Source organism: Castor canadensis, chromosome 4, assembly GCF_047511655.1.
Source record: "Castor canadensis chromosome 4, mCasCan1.hap1v2, whole genome shotgun sequence".
In the NCBI taxonomy this organism is placed as follows: domain Eukaryota; kingdom Metazoa; phylum Chordata; class Mammalia; order Rodentia; family Castoridae; genus Castor; species Castor canadensis.
The window spans coordinates 111,287,333-111,308,869 of NC_133389.1; the positions used below are offsets into that span (position 1 = coordinate 111,287,333).

General features: G+C 37.0%; 1 protein-coding gene across 5 annotated transcripts in view; it reads left to right on the top strand.

The window, feature by feature from the left end:
* Positions 1-21,537, top strand: part of Gpd2 (glycerol-3-phosphate dehydrogenase 2) — a 137,163-nt gene that overhangs the window by 47,069 nt on the left and 68,557 nt on the right. For all 5 annotated transcript variants that reach the window (XM_074070821.1, XM_074070823.1, XM_074070822.1 and 2 more), the window contains exons 3-4: positions 9,414-9,585; positions 21,347-21,471. In XM_074070821.1, coding sequence (XP_073926922.1) covers positions 9,414-9,585; positions 21,347-21,471 — 297 coding nt within the window. The remainder of the gene's footprint in view (positions 1-9,413; positions 9,586-21,346; positions 21,472-21,537) is intronic.

Sequence of the window (21,537 nt, forward strand, 5' to 3'; positions counted from 1 at the left end):
TTCACTTCCCATGTGCTGGAATTACAGATGTGTGCCACCATGCTTGGCTCCTTTTGCAGTTTCATCCATATGGATTTATTTTTCTACGTGAGGCCTCATCCCTCAGGAAACCTTTCAGAATTATGTATGGACCATATACATAATAAGTGGGTTGAAAACCTTGGATGGCTAAGCATATCTCATAGTCGTGTATTAACTGGAGAAACCCAGTTGGTGTAACAAGCAACCCCTAAAGCTTAGAGCTTATCATAATGAAGGTTTACTTCTTTTTTTAAAATTAAAAAAAATTTATTAGCATATAATAGCTGTACAGGGGGATACATTGTTACATTGTGATATTTATATATGTGCTTACAATATATCTTAGATTTACCCCCTCCATCGTTCTCCCTCCTCCCTTCTCCTCCTTATTAGAACAATTTCAAGAGGTTTCATTGCTCTGTTTTCAAATATGGATGCAAAATATATCCACCATATAAACCCTCATTCCTCCTTTCCTTGTGCCCACCCCCCTCCCACTACTCACCCCCAGAAAAGACCTATTTTTTCTTCCTTCCCTTCATTTATGTTTAAGTGTTTATTGATAGTTCAAGGAGGTTTCAGCTTGGTACTTCATGCTTTTATATATGAAGGTTTACTTCTTACTCATCCTATAGTTCAATGTGGGTAGGTGAGGAACCTATTTCTTTTTGTTATTCGGGGACCTATGTTCCTTTATTCTAATGGCTCATTACATATGTGTCCTGAATTTAGTTTCTAATCCAGTTGACAGATGAGCTGTGTTTCTTTTGAGGAGAGTTTGATTGTTAGGGTTTATGCCAAAGACTGTGCCATTCATTTGCTTCTCTTATTTAGAGCCCTGTGCATAGATTCCTGGAAGGATTGTTTTTTCTCCTAGAAATACAACTAAATGTGTTGGGAATGTGCCTGAGATCTAAAACTTGATGAAGATTCTGAATACTCTGTATTTTAGATAAGGCCAGTGGAAACTATTCTTAACCACTCTATATGGTTAACTGTTTCTTCTGAGGCATGTTTCATCGAAGCACTGAAATTATGCAGACAGAGCTGGAAATGTTCTCCGAAGAGCATCCTATCATTTTCCTTCTAATTTTGGTTTTTATTCAACACTTAGCCCCCAAAGTGGAGCCATGGCAATATCTTCGAGTTATAACTCACATCAGGCCTTCGAGGAGTTTGTGATGCTATTTTGTTGCTGGCATACAAAATCAGTGAGGTTAACTGTGCTTCTATAGGTCAGCCAGTGAGTCAACGACAGAGCTATGATTAGCGTTGACAGCTGGTGAGCTGCTAGGCGTTGCTAACTGAGCAACATTGACATTCATTTTGATTTGACTTTGCATTTCATTTTCAACTATTTATTCATTTTAAGGTCTCTTTAAGAAACTTTTTAAGGATACTGTGGGACTGAGGAAACTTTCTATAAATGCTTTGGGGAGAGTCCCTTCTTCCCTCTCTCCTCTCTCCATCTCCCAGCTTAATTGTTAAACTATGTTTGTGTTAGGAAAGCTTCTTCTAGGTGTTTTTATAAATTAAGAAAATAGATGCTTTAAAATCAGTGTTAGGTGATCCCAATTTTACTTTATTTATTTTGCAATTTGTGACTTTTTCAACACAGAATTTCTGAGACCTAATTAGATAAGTTATACCTACACTGGATGAAGGAATTCACAGAGGAATGGAGAGTGTGTATCACAAATTTGATCACAAACTATTTTGAACAGAAGGCTAAAAGTATAGCTGAAAACCATCTGGATTTTCAAGCTTGAAACTGGTTCCTTGACTCTGGGTCAGCATTATACTCTTCTGATAGGGATAGGGGGACAAGTGAACCCTCTTTCAGTTCTGGATCTAAGTGAAGTTTTTAAGGTAAAGTGCTGTTTCATAGAGTCATAAGTGTCAACTTAACTGCCCACTAAGGATGGCTGCTAGCTAGATCTCTTGGATTTCACTGACTGTATCAAAGGTTCTGCATTGTAAGTGACTGGCTGACTTAGGGACCCATGTAAGTGGGCAAAGGTGACCTAGCAAAGCTAAGGATATGGGATTTGGAGTCAAAACTGGGATCAAGTTCTGATTTCTCTGAATTAGTTACCCAAGGAATTAATAAACTTGGTTTCCTTGCTGGTCAAAGATGCATCTCTTCTAGTGCGGTTATGAGACCTAAGGGACTAATCTACTGGGGGCGTATGGAGCAGCAGCTGCTAGGCAAACAATAATTGTGCCTTGTCTTCCCTGTCTTCCCAATCCCAGGCTTACTGTCTAGGTCTTCTACTTCTCAGCAAGCTATTAGAATTGAAGAGCAATATCAAGTTTAGATAACTCCAAACATAGATATCTCTGTGTTTTAAAAATATTTATTTGAACATCAATAAAATTTATCCTCTAAGCCTCAGATCATATAATCAATTATGATGATAATTTATTTTAAGTATGTTCGGACAGAGCCAAGGCTTTTCCCTATTTTTCAGCTATAAAAAGTTTGATAATTGTTTGGCTATATTTGGATTGCAAAGATCAACATTCTGTGTGCTTCTTCTAAGTAATTAAAGCTGGACAGCACCTTCAGCCATTCTCAGTCATCTAGAAAGATGGGCTTATCTTCTTTCTCTTATCTGGTTCTCAGAGATGAGAATCTACCCATGTTTATCTAGCATCACAGTAGTCATGACTCCGTCACCAATATGTTTACACTGAAAAATGTTGTGTACTATCATGTAAGTACAAGGAATACCACCAGTGTTATAGAATCACAACGTGACTAAAGAAAAAAAAAATCAAACCTTAAGTTCACTGTATAGAGATGCTTGTTGAATTTTTCTTCTAGAAATACACAAATGGGTTCATCTTTTTCAGTGACAACAAAACAAGGAAGCAATTTTTCTTAAATCAACTGAGTCCATTGATTGAACCACATAATACGGGAGAGTGAGAATGATGGTTGCAGTCTGAAGTGATTTGCATGAAACCCTGCTTTATACTCCAATTACTACTGTACATGATTACAGGACAACCTGTCTGTTAATTGCCTGTGGTCTTTAAATATGCACTTCTTTCAGAAATAGACACTAATTATTAGATCTTGTTTTCGGTCTCACCCAAAGTTGCAAATGTCTAGGTTTTTTTTTTTTTTTTAATTTGCAAGTCTAATGGTGCACAGACATAGTAAAATTGATCTCATTCTGAATCCTGCTAAGGGTGAAAATTCTCTGGGTTGTAAACCCTCAAAAATTATGAACTTGGCTGGCAATTCTGTGTAGATGTCCACACAAGTCTCTTGACAAAAGCTGTATGTTTGCTATAAGAATGCTGGAGAAATTTTATCTTTCTAAAATGTAGATAAAAATTGGTTTACAACTTTAAGGAAAAGTCCCTCCTCCCCATCCATAATCCTTATGTGCAATCAGAAATAACATCAATGCAACATTAAATTTTAGATTTTAGCCCAACTCAGAAAAGATTTTCTTTTGTTTGGGATCTGTGGCTGGAGTGATGCTTAGAAAAAGCCAGTTTGCTTTGTGTCTTGGGCTCTCCTTTCTTCTGGCTTCATCGGTTACATCAGGTAATTCGTCTTGAATCTGTTCATGCTGAGCTTGTCCCTGTGTTTAAGCCAGGCCTGGCAAACTCATGTACCTAGGCATGTAACTCAGTTTTTAAGAAAGTAGTATGTCAAAGGGAGAAAGTATACTTGTATGTCTTCTTATTTTAATACATGTGACTCCCATTTTTTTTTCCTGATTTCTGTCACCCACTTAATGCCTACTGGTCTTTTTTGACTTGATTATTATTTCCAGAAAGTCTTAGGTCTGGATAACAGATGCCTCCTGTGACTCATTTAGTTTCTTCTCTTGTCTTAAACCCCCTTGCAAGCAATACTATAATTGCCTTTTTTTTTTTTTTTTTTGCAGTACTGGAGCTTGAACTCAGGTACTCTAGCACTTGAACCAGGCCTCCCACTCTTTTTTTTTTTTGAATGGAACTCAAGTCCTTGGATGTACCTCCTTGAGTCACACCCTAGTCTTTTTTGTTTGTATTTTGTTTTTGAAACAGAATCTTTTTAGCTTTGTAAGGACTGACTTCAGACTCTCCTTTTGCCTTGCCTCTGCTTCCCAAGTAGGTGGGATTACAGACGGGAACTACCACACCCAGAATAATTGCAGCTTTATCTTTTTGTTTGTCTCCTCGTCTCCAGAATCCTTGGGGGGCCTGGAAATTATTGATTGGTTGAATAAGTGGTGGTGAGTCAGGTGTCTCTGCAGATCACCTGAGGGTTTTGGTCTTTGGTGACTTAGGGCATTTGGTGTTCCAAGGCATCTCCCAGAGCTTCTGGGTCAACCCATAAGTGCAGCCTGCCTTCCAGATTCCTATTTCATCAAACTGCTTTTGAAGAAGGAGGCTGAGGGAAAAGGGTGGTCTGGGTAGTTTTAGAGCACAAAGACCCTTTTCTTAAAGCATGCTGTTACTTACCACTACTGGTTTATTATTCCTGCTGCCTTTCTTCTTTTTATTTCCCTGAAATCAACATATTCTGGAGAAGGTAGAGTGCAGATGTGTTTTTGTGACTCAAAGCCATATGAAACCAAAATGAGTCTTTCTCCTGTCATAATTACAAGTAGGGCCTTAGGCTGTGTTTACTGCCTCTAAAATAAACGTGGTGCTTAACTTCTCAGTTGCAACACTTTCCAGCTTTTATGAAAGAAATAAACAAAAATAAAATGTTATTTTAAAAGTAGTGTCAGAAATTAAATAAATTACCCTCAATAGTGCTGTTTTTTTTTTTTTTAAATTGGAGGGACTGTTCAGTAAAATCTCAACAACAAAACCACACCAAAAAAAAAAAAAAGCTTTCTACATTTGGCAATGGTTATATCTCCTCCTGTTAAAACCATTTAGTCTGCTTTTTATATTTTTTTCTCAAATTATATGAATACTCAGTACAATGTTTAGTATAAGTCTAGTCTCTGTTGCCAGGTTCAGTTCCCGGCTCTCCTGTGAACTGGCTGTACAATTTTGGGACAATTACTATCTCCATATCTCAGCTACTTCTTCTGTAAGTGGAGATAATAGTGCCTTACTCATAGGATTATTACGAGGATTAAATGAGTAGAGAAAAGCAGAGCCCTTAAAAAGGGTCTGGCACAAAAGTAGTACATATATATTTGGTTATTATTTTTAAGTCAAGATTATTGAGGTATAATTTGGCACAATTTAAAGTGCGGTAAAGTTAACCCTTTGCAACACATATAATTATGTAATCATCACCACAGTCAAGCTGTGAAGCCCTTCTGTCACCCTCACATGTTCTCTCATGCCCTCTGGAGTCACTGTGTCCCAGCTGCTGGCAGTCACTGATCTGTTTTCTGACCCTATACTTTTGCTTTTCCAGAATGTTGTTCATACAGAAGCATCAGAATCAGGTAGAATGTAGACTTCTGAGTCTGGCTTCTTTCACTGGGAATAGGGATTGGTGGATTTTGCTGTAAAAAGGCAGAGAGTAACTATTTTAGGCCTGCAGAGCATTTGGTCTGTGTTATAATTACTCAACCCTGTTGTAGTCGTGGGCAGGACATAAAAGTATTGATTAGGTTTGACTGTTCCAATAAGACTTTGTTTACAAAATAGATGGCAGCCAAATTTGGGCTGAAGATCATAATTTGTAGAGCCCTGATTTAGCATAATGCATTTGAAGTTCATTTATGTTGTTTATCAGTAGTTTCTTTACATTGCTTATTATTTCATTGCATAGATACCAGTTTAGTTATTCACCAGGTGAAGGACATTGGAGAACTTTTTCCTCCTGGTTGTGGGCAATTTACAATAAAGCTATTGCAAATCTTTTTTGACAGGTTTCTGTGTGGACACAGGTTTTCATTTCTTTTGGGTAATTATCTAGGAGGGTGATTGGTGGGCTGTAAGACAAGTATATGTTTACCTTTTTAAGACACTCCTGGCTGTTTTCCAAAACAGCTGCATCATTTTGCATTTCCAGCAGCAATATACAAGAGTTCAAATTGTGTTGCTCCCTCCTCAGCATTTGTATTTCTTTACCATACTTAGGGATTGAACTCAAGACATTGCACTTGCTAAGCAAGTGTTCTACCTTTTTTTTTTTTTTAATTTTAGTCGTGGTAAAAGACTATGAAGAACACTAGACACCAGACTAAAGATGTTTACTTTTAACCAAAATTAAGTTGGAAGCTCTTCAAGGGTTTTATACATGGAAATGACATTATGTAGGTTTAAAAATGATTACTTTAGCCATGTGGAAAATGATTTGGAAGGAGACAGTGTAAGTGTGTGAAGACCTTTGGGAGGATGTGACATTAGCATAGGGAAGAGGGAAGAAACCTTGACTTGAAAGGTGGCGGTAAGATGAAGAAGTGACAAGATGTGACAATTTTTCAGAAGTTAGAATTGATGGGACTTAGTGATTGATTAGATATGGGACTTAAGAGAGTGGAAGCTGTCAAGGATATTTCCAGAATTTCTGGTACAACCAACCACATGAATAATAGCACTTTTATTGAGATGAAGAATAGTAATAGAGAGAAAAGTTTGAGGCGATAAAGTCATTAGATCAATTTTTGAGGTACACAAAAGACATCCAAATGGAGTTGCTAATTAGGTAGCTTGGTACCAGGGTTTCAAAGAAGGGGAACAAAATGAGAAATCATTAAGGTATAGGGAATATATGAGATTCTGTACACAGAGAGTTCTTAGTGATCTGAAGGAGTGAATAGGACAGCTTAAGAGGAGGTTTGGTGATTAATGCTGTGGTCTACATAAACCTTACAGCCTAAATTCGTTTTGTTAACTCCAACATATAGGCACTCGAGTGACATCTCGAGGAAGCTGAGAGTGATGTGGGGAGGAGGAGAAAGATAGCTGTCTTGAAGATGCTGAGTTGAATGTACAGTTAAGTTTGTGTTCTGTTAGATATAGTAGATTCGTAACCATTAGACTGTCTTGATGGTGATGGTGGGGGGTAGTGTGTATATGAAAATCCAGATTGTAGTGAGTTGGAAAGTGAGTAAGGAACAAGGGAATAAGGAAGCAGGAAATCAAGGGCCTACAGATCTTTCAAAAAATTTTAGGGTGGTTGTCAGAAATATGTGAAAGAGGTGTTTTTATTTGTTAAGATGAGGCAGGTTAGAGCATTCGGGTAAGAAGGTGAGTCAGGGATGAGGGCAGAAGAAGCAGTGTGGCCAATGGAAATGGCTGATGCCCATCAGATCTAGCCTACCTGCTGCAGGTGAAACTCAAATATTCCACTTTAATCTTCTTGGCTAGAGGAGAATACAGAGCTTTTAGTAATACCAGGTTCTAATGAACTGTATCATCACTTGGTCTTTAAACTTATTTCTCAAGTATTTCTAGAAAACTTACCAAGCAGAAAATGTCAGCAGTTCTGTTGATGTGTGAAAATGCTCTGGCGGTTTAGTCACTTGTCAGTCCCATGTCCAAATCCTACCCATCTGTCATGGCGCAGTTGAAACTCTCAAACGAAAGGCTTCCCTCCCTCATCTGAATGGTCATAGGCTGGTGTTGTTTTTTCTCTATTTTGGCATTTGTTCCATCTACATACTTATTATATATGTATATACTGTATGTATGTGTGTTTTCTTTTCCGTTTTCTTTTTGTTATTAAGATGACAGAAGACAAAGACCATAACTAAAAGATGTTCTGTTCTCCATAGCACCTAGCAGTTACATTTATTTAGTTACCTTAAATGTATGTGAAGGTAAACGCAAAGAACTAGTTGTTAGCAGATAATTAGTAGGACTTATAGGCAGAAAAGGATTTTTGTGGTTTGGCATATGAGTTAATAGCCTGAAAAAATTGTAGCACCTGATTATCACCTTTGTTTTTATGATACTTAGTAAAATATGTTTTGAAAGCTCCTTGTTACATGCTGCTAAGGAGAAAGAGAACAATTTTTTGAGACAGGGTCTTGCTACGTGGCTCAGGCTGACCTCATACTCACAATTCTGCCTTGGTCTCCTGAGTAATGGGAAAGCAAATGTGCAGGATAATTGCCTGGTGAAATAAAATTAATTAATAATTAATTAATAATAACTATTGGACAGTACTGTAGTTTACTGATGAATTTAATGTCATTATTCCATTCAGACAGAGGATAACCCAGAAATGCAGAGATGAAAATGTCATGGGGATTTTATTTTTGTTTTACAAGTGAAGAAACAAGAGGCTGGAGGTGTTCCTTAAGTGGTGAAACATTTGCCTAGCAAATCTAAAGCCCTGAGTTCAAACCCCAGTACTGCCAGGGAGGGAAGGAAGGAAAAGAAGAAACCAAGGCCCAAAGAGATGATATGTTAAAAGTCACATTGTTGGTAAACAGGAATGCAAAGATCCAAGCTGAGACCCTCTGACCCTAATCCAGAATTTTCACAATGTACCCTGTGGCTTCTAGATATGTTTTCATGAAATACAATTGGCCCAATGATAATAATTATAAGGGGTAGTTTAGTTTACTTTAACTCAATAAAAAATAGCTTTTCCTGAATTTGTCAGTATAATTTTTGTGTAAAAGCTAAGGGCACTTCTTGAATAAGCTTTGCACTCTGGTCATTCACAGCTGCGTATGTGGCCCTGACAGCAGGATGGGAAAAACACCACCACCATTATGGATTAAAATATTTGAAAAGTATCATTTTTATTGAATATAGCTGATTATTTAAACTGTATAGTAACTTCTGCTAAACAAAAGTTACTTCTTTTTTTGGAGAAAGCATCTTACTAAGTTGCGTAGGTTGGCCTCAAACTTATGGTCTTCTTGCCTTAGACTTCTGACTGTTGGGATTGCAGGCATGAACCACAACTTCTGGTTAACAGATTCTTTTTAATTGCACTCATTTAAGCTTTTAGGCCCCAAACTCTAGATTACATTTTTTGTCATGAGAATTGAAGAATGAGGAACACATACTTTCGGGAAGTTGCATAAAGACATGCAGTGCTCTTTTCTCCTCCTTTTATGTGATGTCAATACTTTTAAATGTTTCCTGAATGGATTGCTGCTGCTACTGGGCAAAATATTTCCTTCTGCTACCCTGTAAGTTGTTTTAGGTAATATATTTTGGAATTGCTGTATGGAGGTGGAAATAATTGAAATTGGCTATGTATAAAAACAAAACAAGCAGTTGAGATATTAAATCTGAAATCAGATGTCCAACTATTTAGTTGAGATTTACAAAAGCAAATACACTTAGCATTTGCTCAAGTCCAAGGCAGTTTCTCCTGTGACTCCATGTGCACAGTGGTCTGGATCTGGTATTCCTTATGTTCTCTACAAATTGCTTCTTTTAGTGTGCTGTAAAGTTTCTTAAGTTTTCATTGCAGATGAACTACTAAAACCAGTATGCTTGTACATAAGGTGAACCTGGCCTATGTGGAAGCAGCAGAATGCTTTGCTGAGCCTGTTAACAGGGAGCCTCCTTCCAGAGAAGCTCAGCTACTGACTTTGCAAAACACGTCTGAATTTGACATCCTTGTTATTGGAGGAGGAGCAACAGGCTGTGGCTGTGCCCTGGATGCCGTCACCAGAGGTGAGTCCTAATGCAGATAACAGTTTCACCTGCCTCCCCCACCATAAATATGGACAGTATGTACTCTACACTGTGAAGTTACATTTCTGTTGGTGTTTTCTAATTTTTGTTCCTTTGAGAAACACTTCTGTGATTTTGAAAATATTGCAAAAATGCAGAAGTTTTAAAATTAAGTGTGCTTTGTTTTCATGTTTATTTAAAAAGGAAACTTTATACTCTTGCAAATTTATTAATGTTTCTAATTTTTTCTAATGCATAATAAAGTACATAGATTTATATGACATAAAAATATTTGTATAGCAGCTGAAATCACAAATTTGCATGAACATAAAGTTTCCTCTTTAATTAAATCACAATTATGCCAATCAAGGGTAGAAAAATATATTAAAATGAAGTAATCCAGTAGAATGATTCTTGTTGCTTATGTATTTCTTAAAATCCTCTCTTGAGAGTCCATCTTATCACATAAGTAGTGGAAAAAACTGTTACTAACATACAGTTCTCTCAGTTGCCCTGTCTACTGTTTGTGAGCTATAGGAAAGACAGGATAAAAGTTCCCCCAAAATGGAAACATGACACACAGAAGGAACCTCAGTGCTCTCACAGAGAATATAGTTCACAAAGTAATCTATTACCTTTACCTTTGGGATTAGTGTAGAGATTGGAGTCAGGGACATCTAGGTACATGTTCTGGCTTGGCTTCATTGAGTGGTGTGTGTGTGTGTGTGTTTGGAAAAATTGCTTAATTTCTCTAAGTTTCTCTGTCTTTCAAATAGGAAAAAATACCTTCTTTGCTGTGAGTGTTACACACACTAACAAAAAGTGCTCTAGATTACTGTGATTTCACAGGACTCATGTTTAGTTTGTGGTCTACATAAACCTTACAGCCTTAATTCTTTTTGTTAGCTCCAAATAATAGTGGGTTCAAAATATAGGCACTGGAATCTACTCTTATACCAAGTTGATGTCTCCAATAATGGAATATAATTGGAGCCAGATTATTCTTAAGCATGCTAAGCAGATGGGAAAAACAGTTACAGTTATCAGTAGGTAATTTGAATTTAGCTTTCTACCCTGGGAGGCCTGGGAAGGAAAGTGGAAAGAGAGGAAACATTTCTAACACAATGAGAGATCTTGTTTGGGACTTTTCCTCAAGGAATTAAAATTTACTGGGTGACAATTTTCTGTATCAAAGAGAATCCTCGCCCCAGGACTATTTAGGAAACTATATTTCTCATATCACCAGTTATTTTCACTATTGTATGAAATATATAGTCATTTTTTATTTCAATTCTGCAAATATTTATTGAGTTCCTACTGCATGCATAGTAATACACAAGGTGAGGACAATCATATCTACAGAGAAGGGTGAGGAGTAAGAAAGCTACTGTTTGGCAGAATATTTTTTTTTTTTTGCTGGCACTGGGATTTGAACTCAGGTCCTCACACTTGTTAGGCAGGCGCTTTTTTTTTTTGGTACTGGAGATTTAACCCAGGGAAAGCGTTCTACCTGAGCTGGGACTGCAGCCCTTTTGTTTATATTTTGATTTTGAGATAGTATCTTGCTGACTTTGCCTTTGCTTGCATTGAACTCATGATTCTCCTGCCTCCACCTATGGAGTAGCTGGGATTACAGGTGACCATCACACCCAGCTGGCATAGGCAAAAATTTAAAAGGCAAGTTTGCCTCTTAAAAAAGTTTGTTGAAAGGGTTCCAAACTGAAGAAATATGTGGGAGAAACAGCCTGGTATCAGTGAATGGAGGGATTTGGGGGGCAGGAAGGACAGACTATGACAGAAGTGTGGAGAGACAGGGCTGGGTTTGGTGTGGATGAGGCCTTAGGTTTTATCAAGCAAGCTTCTTGAGATGTTAGAATGTGTTAGGTTGGTGATACAGAAGGAGTAGAGATGGGAACAAACTGTCAAGAGATCTGGAGACAAATGAGATAGAAAAGGGATAACCTGACAGTGCAAAAGGATATAAAGAAGGGAGGTAAGTTGTGCAAGGATTTCCCTCCCCTCCCCTCTTCTTCCCTCCTTTCCATTCCCTCCAGTAGGGTAAAATCCAGAACTGAGAATTGACTGGGCATCAATGATAAAAGGAGAAAATGAGAGAAGATTCAATGGAAGCTCAGGAAATGGTTTAAAGGTAGATCTAGAGCTGAAGTGAGTAGTGGGTAAGAGAAGGCAGAAAGCTTGGATGGGTTGAGGGACCGTGAGTGCAATTAATAGGAAGGCAGTCACAAGAGCTTTGTATCCCCTTTTCCTTTTGTAAAGTCTCAACTAGGCACACTTTCATGCACTTTCTGTACTTATGTCTTTAAAAAATGTAGATAAGATCATATTATAGTTACTTTTTTGCAGTGTTTCTTCTAAATGACATTACATTTAATCAGTCTTCACATGCATGCAATATTCATTCTTTTTAATGGCAAATTCTATTATATTTTCACTTTATGAGCACAGGTTTTAAAAAAATTTTTTTATTGTGCTGGGTAAGGATACATTGTGGCATTTACAAAAGTTTTTACTATATATCAAATATATCATACTTGAATTCAACAACTCCAGTTTTTTGTTTGTTTTCATTTGTGCTATAACTGAAGGAAGAGCCTTGTGCCACATGCTCTACCACTGACCATACCCCCAGTCCAGTTTTTTTAAACAATACTATTTATTAGTCAAATTTTGAACTAACTCTAAAAATATGAAGTCAAGTAAGATGTGACCTTGCCCTTAAAGAGCTTACAATTTATTGATTTTTGTTGAACGAATAACGTTCTTCATTCAGTAGTGATCAGCACTTTGGTTAATCATTAGCAGGAGATTGGGGGTAATGACAGTGATGATGGGAGTGACAATTATGATTTGATTAGCGTTTCCAAAGTGTGACTATTGATCAGGTCTTTAATTTTTATAGCTAAATAGCTAAGAAAATGATATGATTTTAATATCTCTTAATATATTGATTGCTATCTTAAAAATTAGCCAATGTCTTATTTTATATTTGTATAGAATTGTGATTTATAGAAACCTTACTTTTCATCTCTTTTATTATACTGGTAGCTCTCTGGAGTAGTGTTTATAATTAAAATGTGTTAGGAGATGCTGAAGGTAATCTATATTTATCCTTTTACTACAATTTCTGATCATATCAGTGGTCCTCTGAAGTGTGAAATAATCATGGGCATTTGGTTAATGAATTGTGCAGTGTTGCTGTTCATTCATGGAATTTGCTCTTTTATTATATTTGATGCTTCACTTAACAACAAATTTTGCTTTCTCTGCATTTGATATGTTTTTACCAAATTATTCCTGATTATATCCATTAATCTTTAGTCACATTTGACAAAAACAAATTACTGTGATCTTTTAAAGTTACCAGTAATAATTAGATTTTTCAAGACATCAAAGTTTTGGGGGGAAATACTAGATGTTAAAGGGCTTGTATGAAAATGTTTGCATAGCCTTTTGATAAAATACTGTGCCCAAATGTAATTTTGGTAATGGATAAACAAGACTTAAGAGGGAAGAAAAGAAGTCATAGTGTCTTCACAATGAACACTTATTTGCATTCTCATTATCTACATTTTCTTGGGAACCAATTTTCATTTGTTTCATTTGGGAATATTATTTTATATTCATTCACAATTCTCCTCACACTCTCTTGCAGGTCTCTAGGATCAATAGAAAATGCTTCATGGCTTAAAACCTCTGTGTCCAGTTCCTAGTCAGAAAGCACAACCCTGAAGCCCATTTGGGGCACTTGCTTCCAAAGGCAGCAGAATGCAAAAATCTTATCAACATATTCTCTCCCTCAGGAGTCTCCGAGATGTTTTCTTTAATTCTTTATGTTCTTTGATGTGACTTTACCTGTATATATCCAGAATCACTGAGTACATTTTTGGTTTAAAAGTTCAATTAATAAATTTTTATGGCTTTAGTTCAAATTCCAGAGATGATAGCCTCTTGCTGGAGGAAAGCATTAATTGGATTCTCTTGTTTAAAAATGAGTATGCAACTGTAGTTTGTAAATGGTGTCTGGCTAGCAGTTGTTGAATTTCACCCTGATTCTTACAAGTCTGAGGCAGTATAGTCAGCATAGTAAACAAGGACTCAAGCTATGGAAGTACAATGAACTAGGCTCAAAACTTGGTTTCATTGCTTAGGTCCATGACCTTCCACAAGTGTCTTAACCTTACAGAAAGCCTCAAGGTTTTTCAGAATAAGTGAGAGATAATAATAACATTGTTCTACTTAAGTAAAGGTTTGGGAAAGGGAAGTATGTGTATTGCAGAAGAAGAGCAGAATAAGGAGAGTCTTGGAGACTTATTTATTGCATAAATTAAAATTTATCAATGGCAAAAATATAATAAAATTTAGAAAAATATTTACAACAGATCAAATAGGCAAGGCTTGTTTCAAGTGTTTTCAACTTTTCTGTATCCTTTTGTTTTGCATTGTCTATGATGAACAGTATGTGGCAAGATTCCATTTATTTACTTTTATTTTTTATACTTAATAGATTGTATCTTTTATTAGGTAATTTGATCCACTTATTTAGTGAATCAGTGCACATGAGTGCATGTGCATTTATTTGTATTTTTTACCTTTTTTTGTTTTCTTTTCGCTCTTTTCTGTCTATTACATAAGGTCAGACTTTGTATCCTGCTCTATTCCTATGCCTTCAGCTTTGTAGGCAGTCACTACTACCCTGAAGTCCCACCAGGGACTTTGATGGAGCCAACTGAAGTTTCTCATCTGTGTTGATCTTATGGACCTGCAGACCCATCTACTGAGCCAACTGGCACCTTAGTTTGGATGCTGGTGCTCAAGCCATGTCTGTCTTCTTGTATCCTGGCCATGACCTGGAAACAGGTCCTGGACAGTGGTCAGAGTAGCTTGTCAACCTTCTTGTGCAAGAAGCAGAGCCCTGCAATTCAAACACTCATCTGGTTTCTTTACCTTTGCTTGCAATGCATAGTTTGTATTCCTCTTACCCTTGAGGAACTGAAGTCTTGGTTGTCTTCACTATTTCTAGACCCTGACCCCAGCAAGATAGAAGCATTAGCATAAGACCCCAGCAAGATAGAAGCATTAGCATAAACACTCTCCTCTGCTACATTTCTAGTCCATGGAATGTTTATCTTATTTTTGAGTCAGCCATGTCTTCTAAGATAATTTTGTCTGAATTTAGAAAAGAGAAATTCAATGCTCGCTGTCAATGCCATATTATTCAGAATTTTCTTTACAGCAATACTTATAATAGCAAAAAATTGGGGATACTTAATAAATTGGACTATATTCAGTTATTGAAAATAAGTAGACCTGTAAGTATTTTCAGAGAAAATGGCTAAGATGTGTTATAAATTGAAAAAGCAAGTTGTGAAGAATGAATGTTAATTTTACCTTTTTTCAAGCAAAAATGTATACAGATTGTATACTTTCATAAGGATAGAAAGTTTGTGATAACATATATGAAACATTTAAAATAATTAATCTTGTTTTCCAGTGGATTTTGTAACTAGGAAGCCAACAATATATTATTTTCATTATTTCTTCTTTTCCTTCTCTATATCGTTTGGAAATTTCTCCTGTCTTTAAACATTGGTTATTTTTATAATAACAAAATCAAAAGGAAAGCAATGCCATCAACTTTCTCCTTTCCCAAAGCTGTCTTATTTCAATGTTATAACAATACAATTTGCTGACTCTATTATTACATGTGTATTTAAGTACACAGTGTATTAATCATATACTCTAACTTAACATAGTATCTCTATTAGTAGTTTACTGATTTCCTAATGTACACCTAGAAATGGTATTAAAGTAACCAACATCCAATATTTTACATGCCTATAAAATGCTAACACTCACTGTCAGAAAACACCAGGCAAAGTATAGGATTGTGATGCTGGGGATTAGCAAGCCAGGATTACTTTACAGCTTTACAAGGTGTTATTTTTTAGAGAAATTGATCCTTCATATAAAATGTTCAGCCTTTGGGTTAGTACCTTTTCTTATTAATGACAATGGCTGTCTGAAATCCAAAGTTAAGTGCCCAGAGCTTTCTTAAAGAAAGATTATCTCACCTTTGTTTAAACTGTATCAGTTTTTCTTCACAGAGCATGTGGATTTAATACCTATGCTTATGGTACTAATATAAAAAGTATTTTAAGTTTTCTGTCTTGTGTGTTATTACTTTAGTGCCTCTGGTAGTTATTTCATAGTGATCACTCTTGCTTTTCTACTTAGCAATACCTTAATACTGACATTTCTGAAATTTTATCCTAATGAAATAATTAAAGATACAGAGAGTTTAAATGAAGACATAATCTTGAAGTACAATCTGTAATAGAGAAAAAAGAAAATAAGCCAAATGTTCAAAAACAGGGAGCTGAATAAATAAATCATTGTAAACATTTAAGGTAATACTATCCATGCTTTAAAAATGAAATTATAGAAAAATAATTATCGATATGTAAAATGCTTACAATAAACAATATTAAATGAAAAAAAACCCTTAAATATACCATATGATCCTGTTTTGTAAAAATGTACATATGTGATTATATACATGCATAGAAAATGTGAACATTTAAACATCCAAATGTCAACTGTGGTTATCTCTGAGTGGTGTAATTACAGGAGAGTTTTATTTTGTTCTCTTTGCTTCTCTGCATTTATTATATCGAGCATGTTTTCATGCATAATAAGATAATCAGTAAAAGGTATTAAAGTATACTTCTGTTCTATTCCATGTTGTAAAAGTTAAATGTCGTACCATTTCTCCCCTTACATTGTAATTACTCCTCTACATTCAACCAACTGTCTTGATCCGTGAATTAGTTTAGTTGGAAGTAGTTAGGTGGTCTTACTCAGATCAAAAACACAAAGCTGTAAAGAGCTATATGTTCAGTTCAGACACCTTGCCCTGCCCAGAAGACAGGATCACAACTTGCTAAAAGATGGGATGAAGATGAGTGAAAGGTAGATTACGAGTTGACCGCTGACCTCATTCTTCCACCTCAATTAAACTGTGTGTGTGTGTGTGTGTGTGTGTGTGTGTGTGTGTGTGTGTGTGTGTATGAGAGAGAGAGAGAGAGGGAGAGAGAGAAAGAGAGAGCCACAAAAGTATTCCTCATAAAATCTTGAGCTACTTTAGAGACTTATCTTAAATGTACAGAGGCCAGCACTTCCCTGCCTGCGATGGGGAGGTCACTCTTCTACTCTGCAGGATGATCTTCCCCAGTCTCCTCCAAGCCATAGCAGAGTAGTTGCTTGAATCCTGGAAACATTTATTTTGATGTCCTTTAAATGTAACTGTTTTACTTAAGAAGACAAAGCATGAACATTGATAGTCACTTGAAAACACTTTCAGTCAGAGAGGATAAAACAGGTCCCTCTTTTCACTTCTTTACCTTATATTTAAAGTAGACAACTAAGCTTTTAATTTCATACCAGTAATTTTTGTGGGGTGAGGTACAAAGGAACAGAATTGCACACAAGAATACCAAAAGGCTTTAAAAAATTTTATTGTTTTCATTGCAATGAGCTGATCAGTCAAGAATAAAATTATGAGAAACAGTTATAACTTCTACTAATACCTTTATTTTCTGTCATTTTCCTCCTTCCGGCTTCCCTCATTCTTATCAAAATGAGAAATTCATATTTGATATACAATAGCTGTTGAAAATTTAGATCTTGTCTTCTTTTAGAGTATCATTTTTTTGCAGTTCAAAAACTATTAGTAATGTTTTTAGGTTGTATGGCTATTTTGTGTATCACTTTAGCTATAATTTTGGAGACTAATTTTTTGTTTTTGCTCTGAAGGAGCACTCTTTCTTCATAGATATTCAGGTGGGTAGTTTGGTGATTTGATATTGGAAATAATGGGATAAAAGAACAACATCAACAAAACCAATTCAGTTTGACCAAGGGACTCATTTTAATTTTTGCTGTTATTCACTAAGATTTTTCACATAAATATATATGTGAATAACTTGTAAAATGTCCAATACTGGAAAAACCCATTCTGAGAATTTGAAAGTGTTTGCTCTCACTTAAATATCCTGAAATATCCTTCTGAGATGGCTTGCTAGAGTAGTTCTCTGCCTCACACTGAGTCAGTTTGGGAAAGAAGAAAAAATATCCTCCCTGACAGCATTGTCCATAAAATTCTCTCTTCCTCTCCCTTTCCAATACAGTCTTCTCCTTGTGAGGCTGGATTGTTCCCTACCCCACTCATGCTGGTGGCCTGGGTCTCCTTAACTGTCTCCTGCAGCCAGCTCTTTTCCTCTTCCCTCCCCTACCTCCTTGGTTACTAAACTCTTTCTGGAATGTTAAGAAATTTTTTCAAACTAAAACACTGTAATGGTTCCCTTGATAGGCGGCATAATAGTATTTCTCAAAAGAATCTGAGCACTGGAAAAAACCACTCCTTTTTAAAAAAGCTGTCAGGCATACCCTGGCTCCTCAGGATGGGTACCCTGTAACTGAGTATAGCACTCATGTCCATATCTGTGTGTCATTGATGCCAAATCTTTATCCTTGTTGGAAGTGTGTTTCTAAAACTGACCCAGGACCTGTAACCATGTTCTCAGAGGCATTTTCATTTTGAGGAGACCCAGGAATTACTTACTTATGACCAACACTGGCCCCAGGACAGGGTCCAAATGCCTCAGTGTAGTGAAAATCCCTTTGTGATCTGCATTTTTTTTTTTTCTCTCACTGGGATCTCCTTCACATTGACTCTCACACGCCACATTCCAGCTCTTGAATGATAAGCAGCTCCTGAATAAGCTGGGCCATTTCAAGCATTTGCCTTTTTTTTCTTCCTTTCTTCTCTTGATTCCTTCCTTCCCTCTGTTAATTCCTTCCTTCCCTTCTTCCGTCCCTCCCTTCCTTCCTCTCGTAGTTTTGTTGTTGTTGTTGTTAAGATCTCTCTATGTAGCCCCAATTGGCTTTGAACTTAAGATTCTGCTATCTCAGCATCCTGAGTGCTGGGATTACAGGCATGCTCCACCATGCCTGGCTTGCCCACTCTTTGTAAATTGTTCTTTGGCAATGATAACTCCCCACATCTACTCTACCCATCTGTAACACTACCTTCTAGACTCAGCCTTTTCTGAAGATACCATCTTGAAGGATATTAAAATCTCCCAACTTAGCTGGGACTATTCCCCACACAGGGATTTTTTTGTCACCATTAAACTATCCCCCAAAATTTAGGGACTTAAAACAGTAGCAACAACATTATTTATCCTCAGTGAGCTAGAAAACTAGGAGAGCCTCAGCTGGGACCCCAGGCTGTACATCTCTCATAGGCTTTAGTGCTTCCTGATGCCTCACATACTCTTGACAGGGCTCAGTTTCTCCCAGGTTGTTGAGCTGAGGCCTTGGTGCCTCTTGACCTGTTCTGTTGTCCAGGGGATTCTCTTGACAATTTGCTTCAATAGCAGAAGAGGTTGGGGGGTTGTGGAGAGAGGGCGAAGAAGTGGGAGAGGGAGAGGGAGAGGGAGAGAGAACACATCCACTTTTGTAACTGAATTGCTGTGGTCTGATCCTTAGAAGAAAGGCACTACTCCAGCCCACATCCAAGGGCAGTGGGTTACATGAGAAGTGAGGAAGTGAGGACTGTGTAAAAAGTCTGTTGACCATAGCCTGTAGGACACCCTTGGGCAGGCCCCGGTGAAGAAGTGACCGTCAGATGGGATGCTGCTTGTCCTTTTCATCTCAGTTTCCTGTTCTACTAGTACAGACATCTCGGTGCTATGTCTGTGATCCCAGCCTTTTAAGAGAGGGATATTTTAAATAATCCAGCTCCTAAATGACATTTGAAAGTCAACTCCCTCATCTGATCTTCAACTGAAAAAAAATGCTCTATTTTGGTGCTGAAAGAACTCTCTGTGTTGGACTTACAAAGTAAAGACGATACAGCTCACCAAGACAGTGCATTTCTTTTTTTTTTTTGAAACAGGGTCCCACATGTAGTCCAGGCTGGCCTCAAACTCAAGATCCTCCTAGCTCAGCCTTTTGATGCTGAAATTACAGGCATACACCACCATGCTTGACTTTGAGACAGAGCATTTTTTTTGAGGTTTGCAAACGTAATTTTGACTATTTGCAATTTTGGAGTTCAGATCCTGAATTCAACTTATAACCTGGAGTGACACAAGACCTGTATTTTCTAATGCGGCCCCTGTAAAACTCTGTTGCCTTCATTTACTTTCTTCAGTTTGAGCTGGGGGCTATTTGACAGCCTGGTCCAAGCCTCAATCATATCCAGCACCAGTTCTTTGACTTTCTCCTTTAAAAAAATATGTACTAATTTGGTATCTTTCCTTGTGTCCTTAATGCATCAAGTACTAAATTTACTAGGCAGTGCTAGTGTTTTAATAGTTGAGATTGTTACAGAACTTTCTCTGAAGTACATGCTTAAAAACACTGGCATGGATCTATGATACCTGTAATTTCTGTGTTATTTTACTGGTTAGTTAGGGCATTAGCAATTTTTGACCTTGAATCACAACTCTACTTTTCTCTCCACAGTTTCCAAATATTTTGTCCTTTTAAGTCAAGAGAATTGCCCTGATTTTATGATGACATTTGGGTACGATATTTAAACTGTTAAAAGTTACAAAAATGACCCTTTGGTATTAAATATAATAAATGGCTCTGGATTGAAGGCATGCACAGGTTCTCCTATCTGAGCTTTGTGAGCCCGATCTGCTCCGGTTGCATATTCTCATTGTAATTGAATTCCATGACATTCTCTCATCCCCAAGAGTATGCCAGCCCATGGAAATCCTCACGGCCTGTGTTGGTGTATACCGTGGGTCTTGTGAGATTGTGGTTTGTATCTCTCAGTTAGTGTATGACACTTGCAGTGCTGCTGGTCACCACCAATCCTGAAAAGACAAGGATGCCTTTGCAAGAAAACAAACCAAACAAAAGTAGATTTTCCCCCAAGAAATTTATAGCAACCTTCAAATAAAGGGGACAGAGTGACTTCTGCAATGGGTATATCTTTGCTCAGCTGCCTCTTACCAAGAATATTTCCTTCTTTATTCATGTAAAATATTCATTTGCACTGTGTTCATTTTTTCTGGCTTGTATTTGTTTGTAATTCTAAAATACTATTGTGCTCAAGTGTTTTAAATTGGACTACTAACTCCTCAGTAGTAGAAATGACTCTCTTTTCATTCTATTGTGATACTGTGGATATTTTCCCCCATTTTGTTCCCAGTATAATACTGTTCAAAACATATTTTCAAGTAGGAGTCAGCACCTAGAAGTTGGGGGGGAGGTGGACTAGATTTATTGGTGGATGTATTAGAGTAAATCAGAGATGATGGGCTGGAATAGATCTGAACTCTGGTAGGGAAGGATGAACATGTATTCAGAAGGCTTTATAACAACATTCACTGATACTCTATATGGGTAAAAATGAGTGCCAGGCTTTCCTTTGACCTCCTAAATGCACCAAAGTATGTTTCTGCCGTGAAATTGTACTGTGATATTTTCTGGTTGTGATTCATTCGCAGTTTAATATGCTTCTAGTTCTGGCTTGACTTTTCCCTTAGGAAGAGCCAAAAATCTCTTCATTATAATATAGACAGTGTACTGCACTTTGAATACAAATTTATCCATGTTCAGACTAATTTTTCTTGTGATTGTCTCTACCCTGGAGAAGTGCCTTTAATGAATTACATACAAATTGTGTAATTTAAGAAGTTAATTTGGTTTTCTGGTTACACAGGACTAAAAACAGCCCTTGTAGAAAGAGATGATTTCTCATCAGGGACCAGCAGCAGAAGCACTAAATTGATCCATGGTGGTGTGAGATATCTTCAGAAGGCCATCATGAAGTTGGATATTGAGCAGGTAATTGTGTATGCTGGTTGTTAAACAAAAATTGCAGCTATGCTTTTTCTACCCAATTAAATCAGG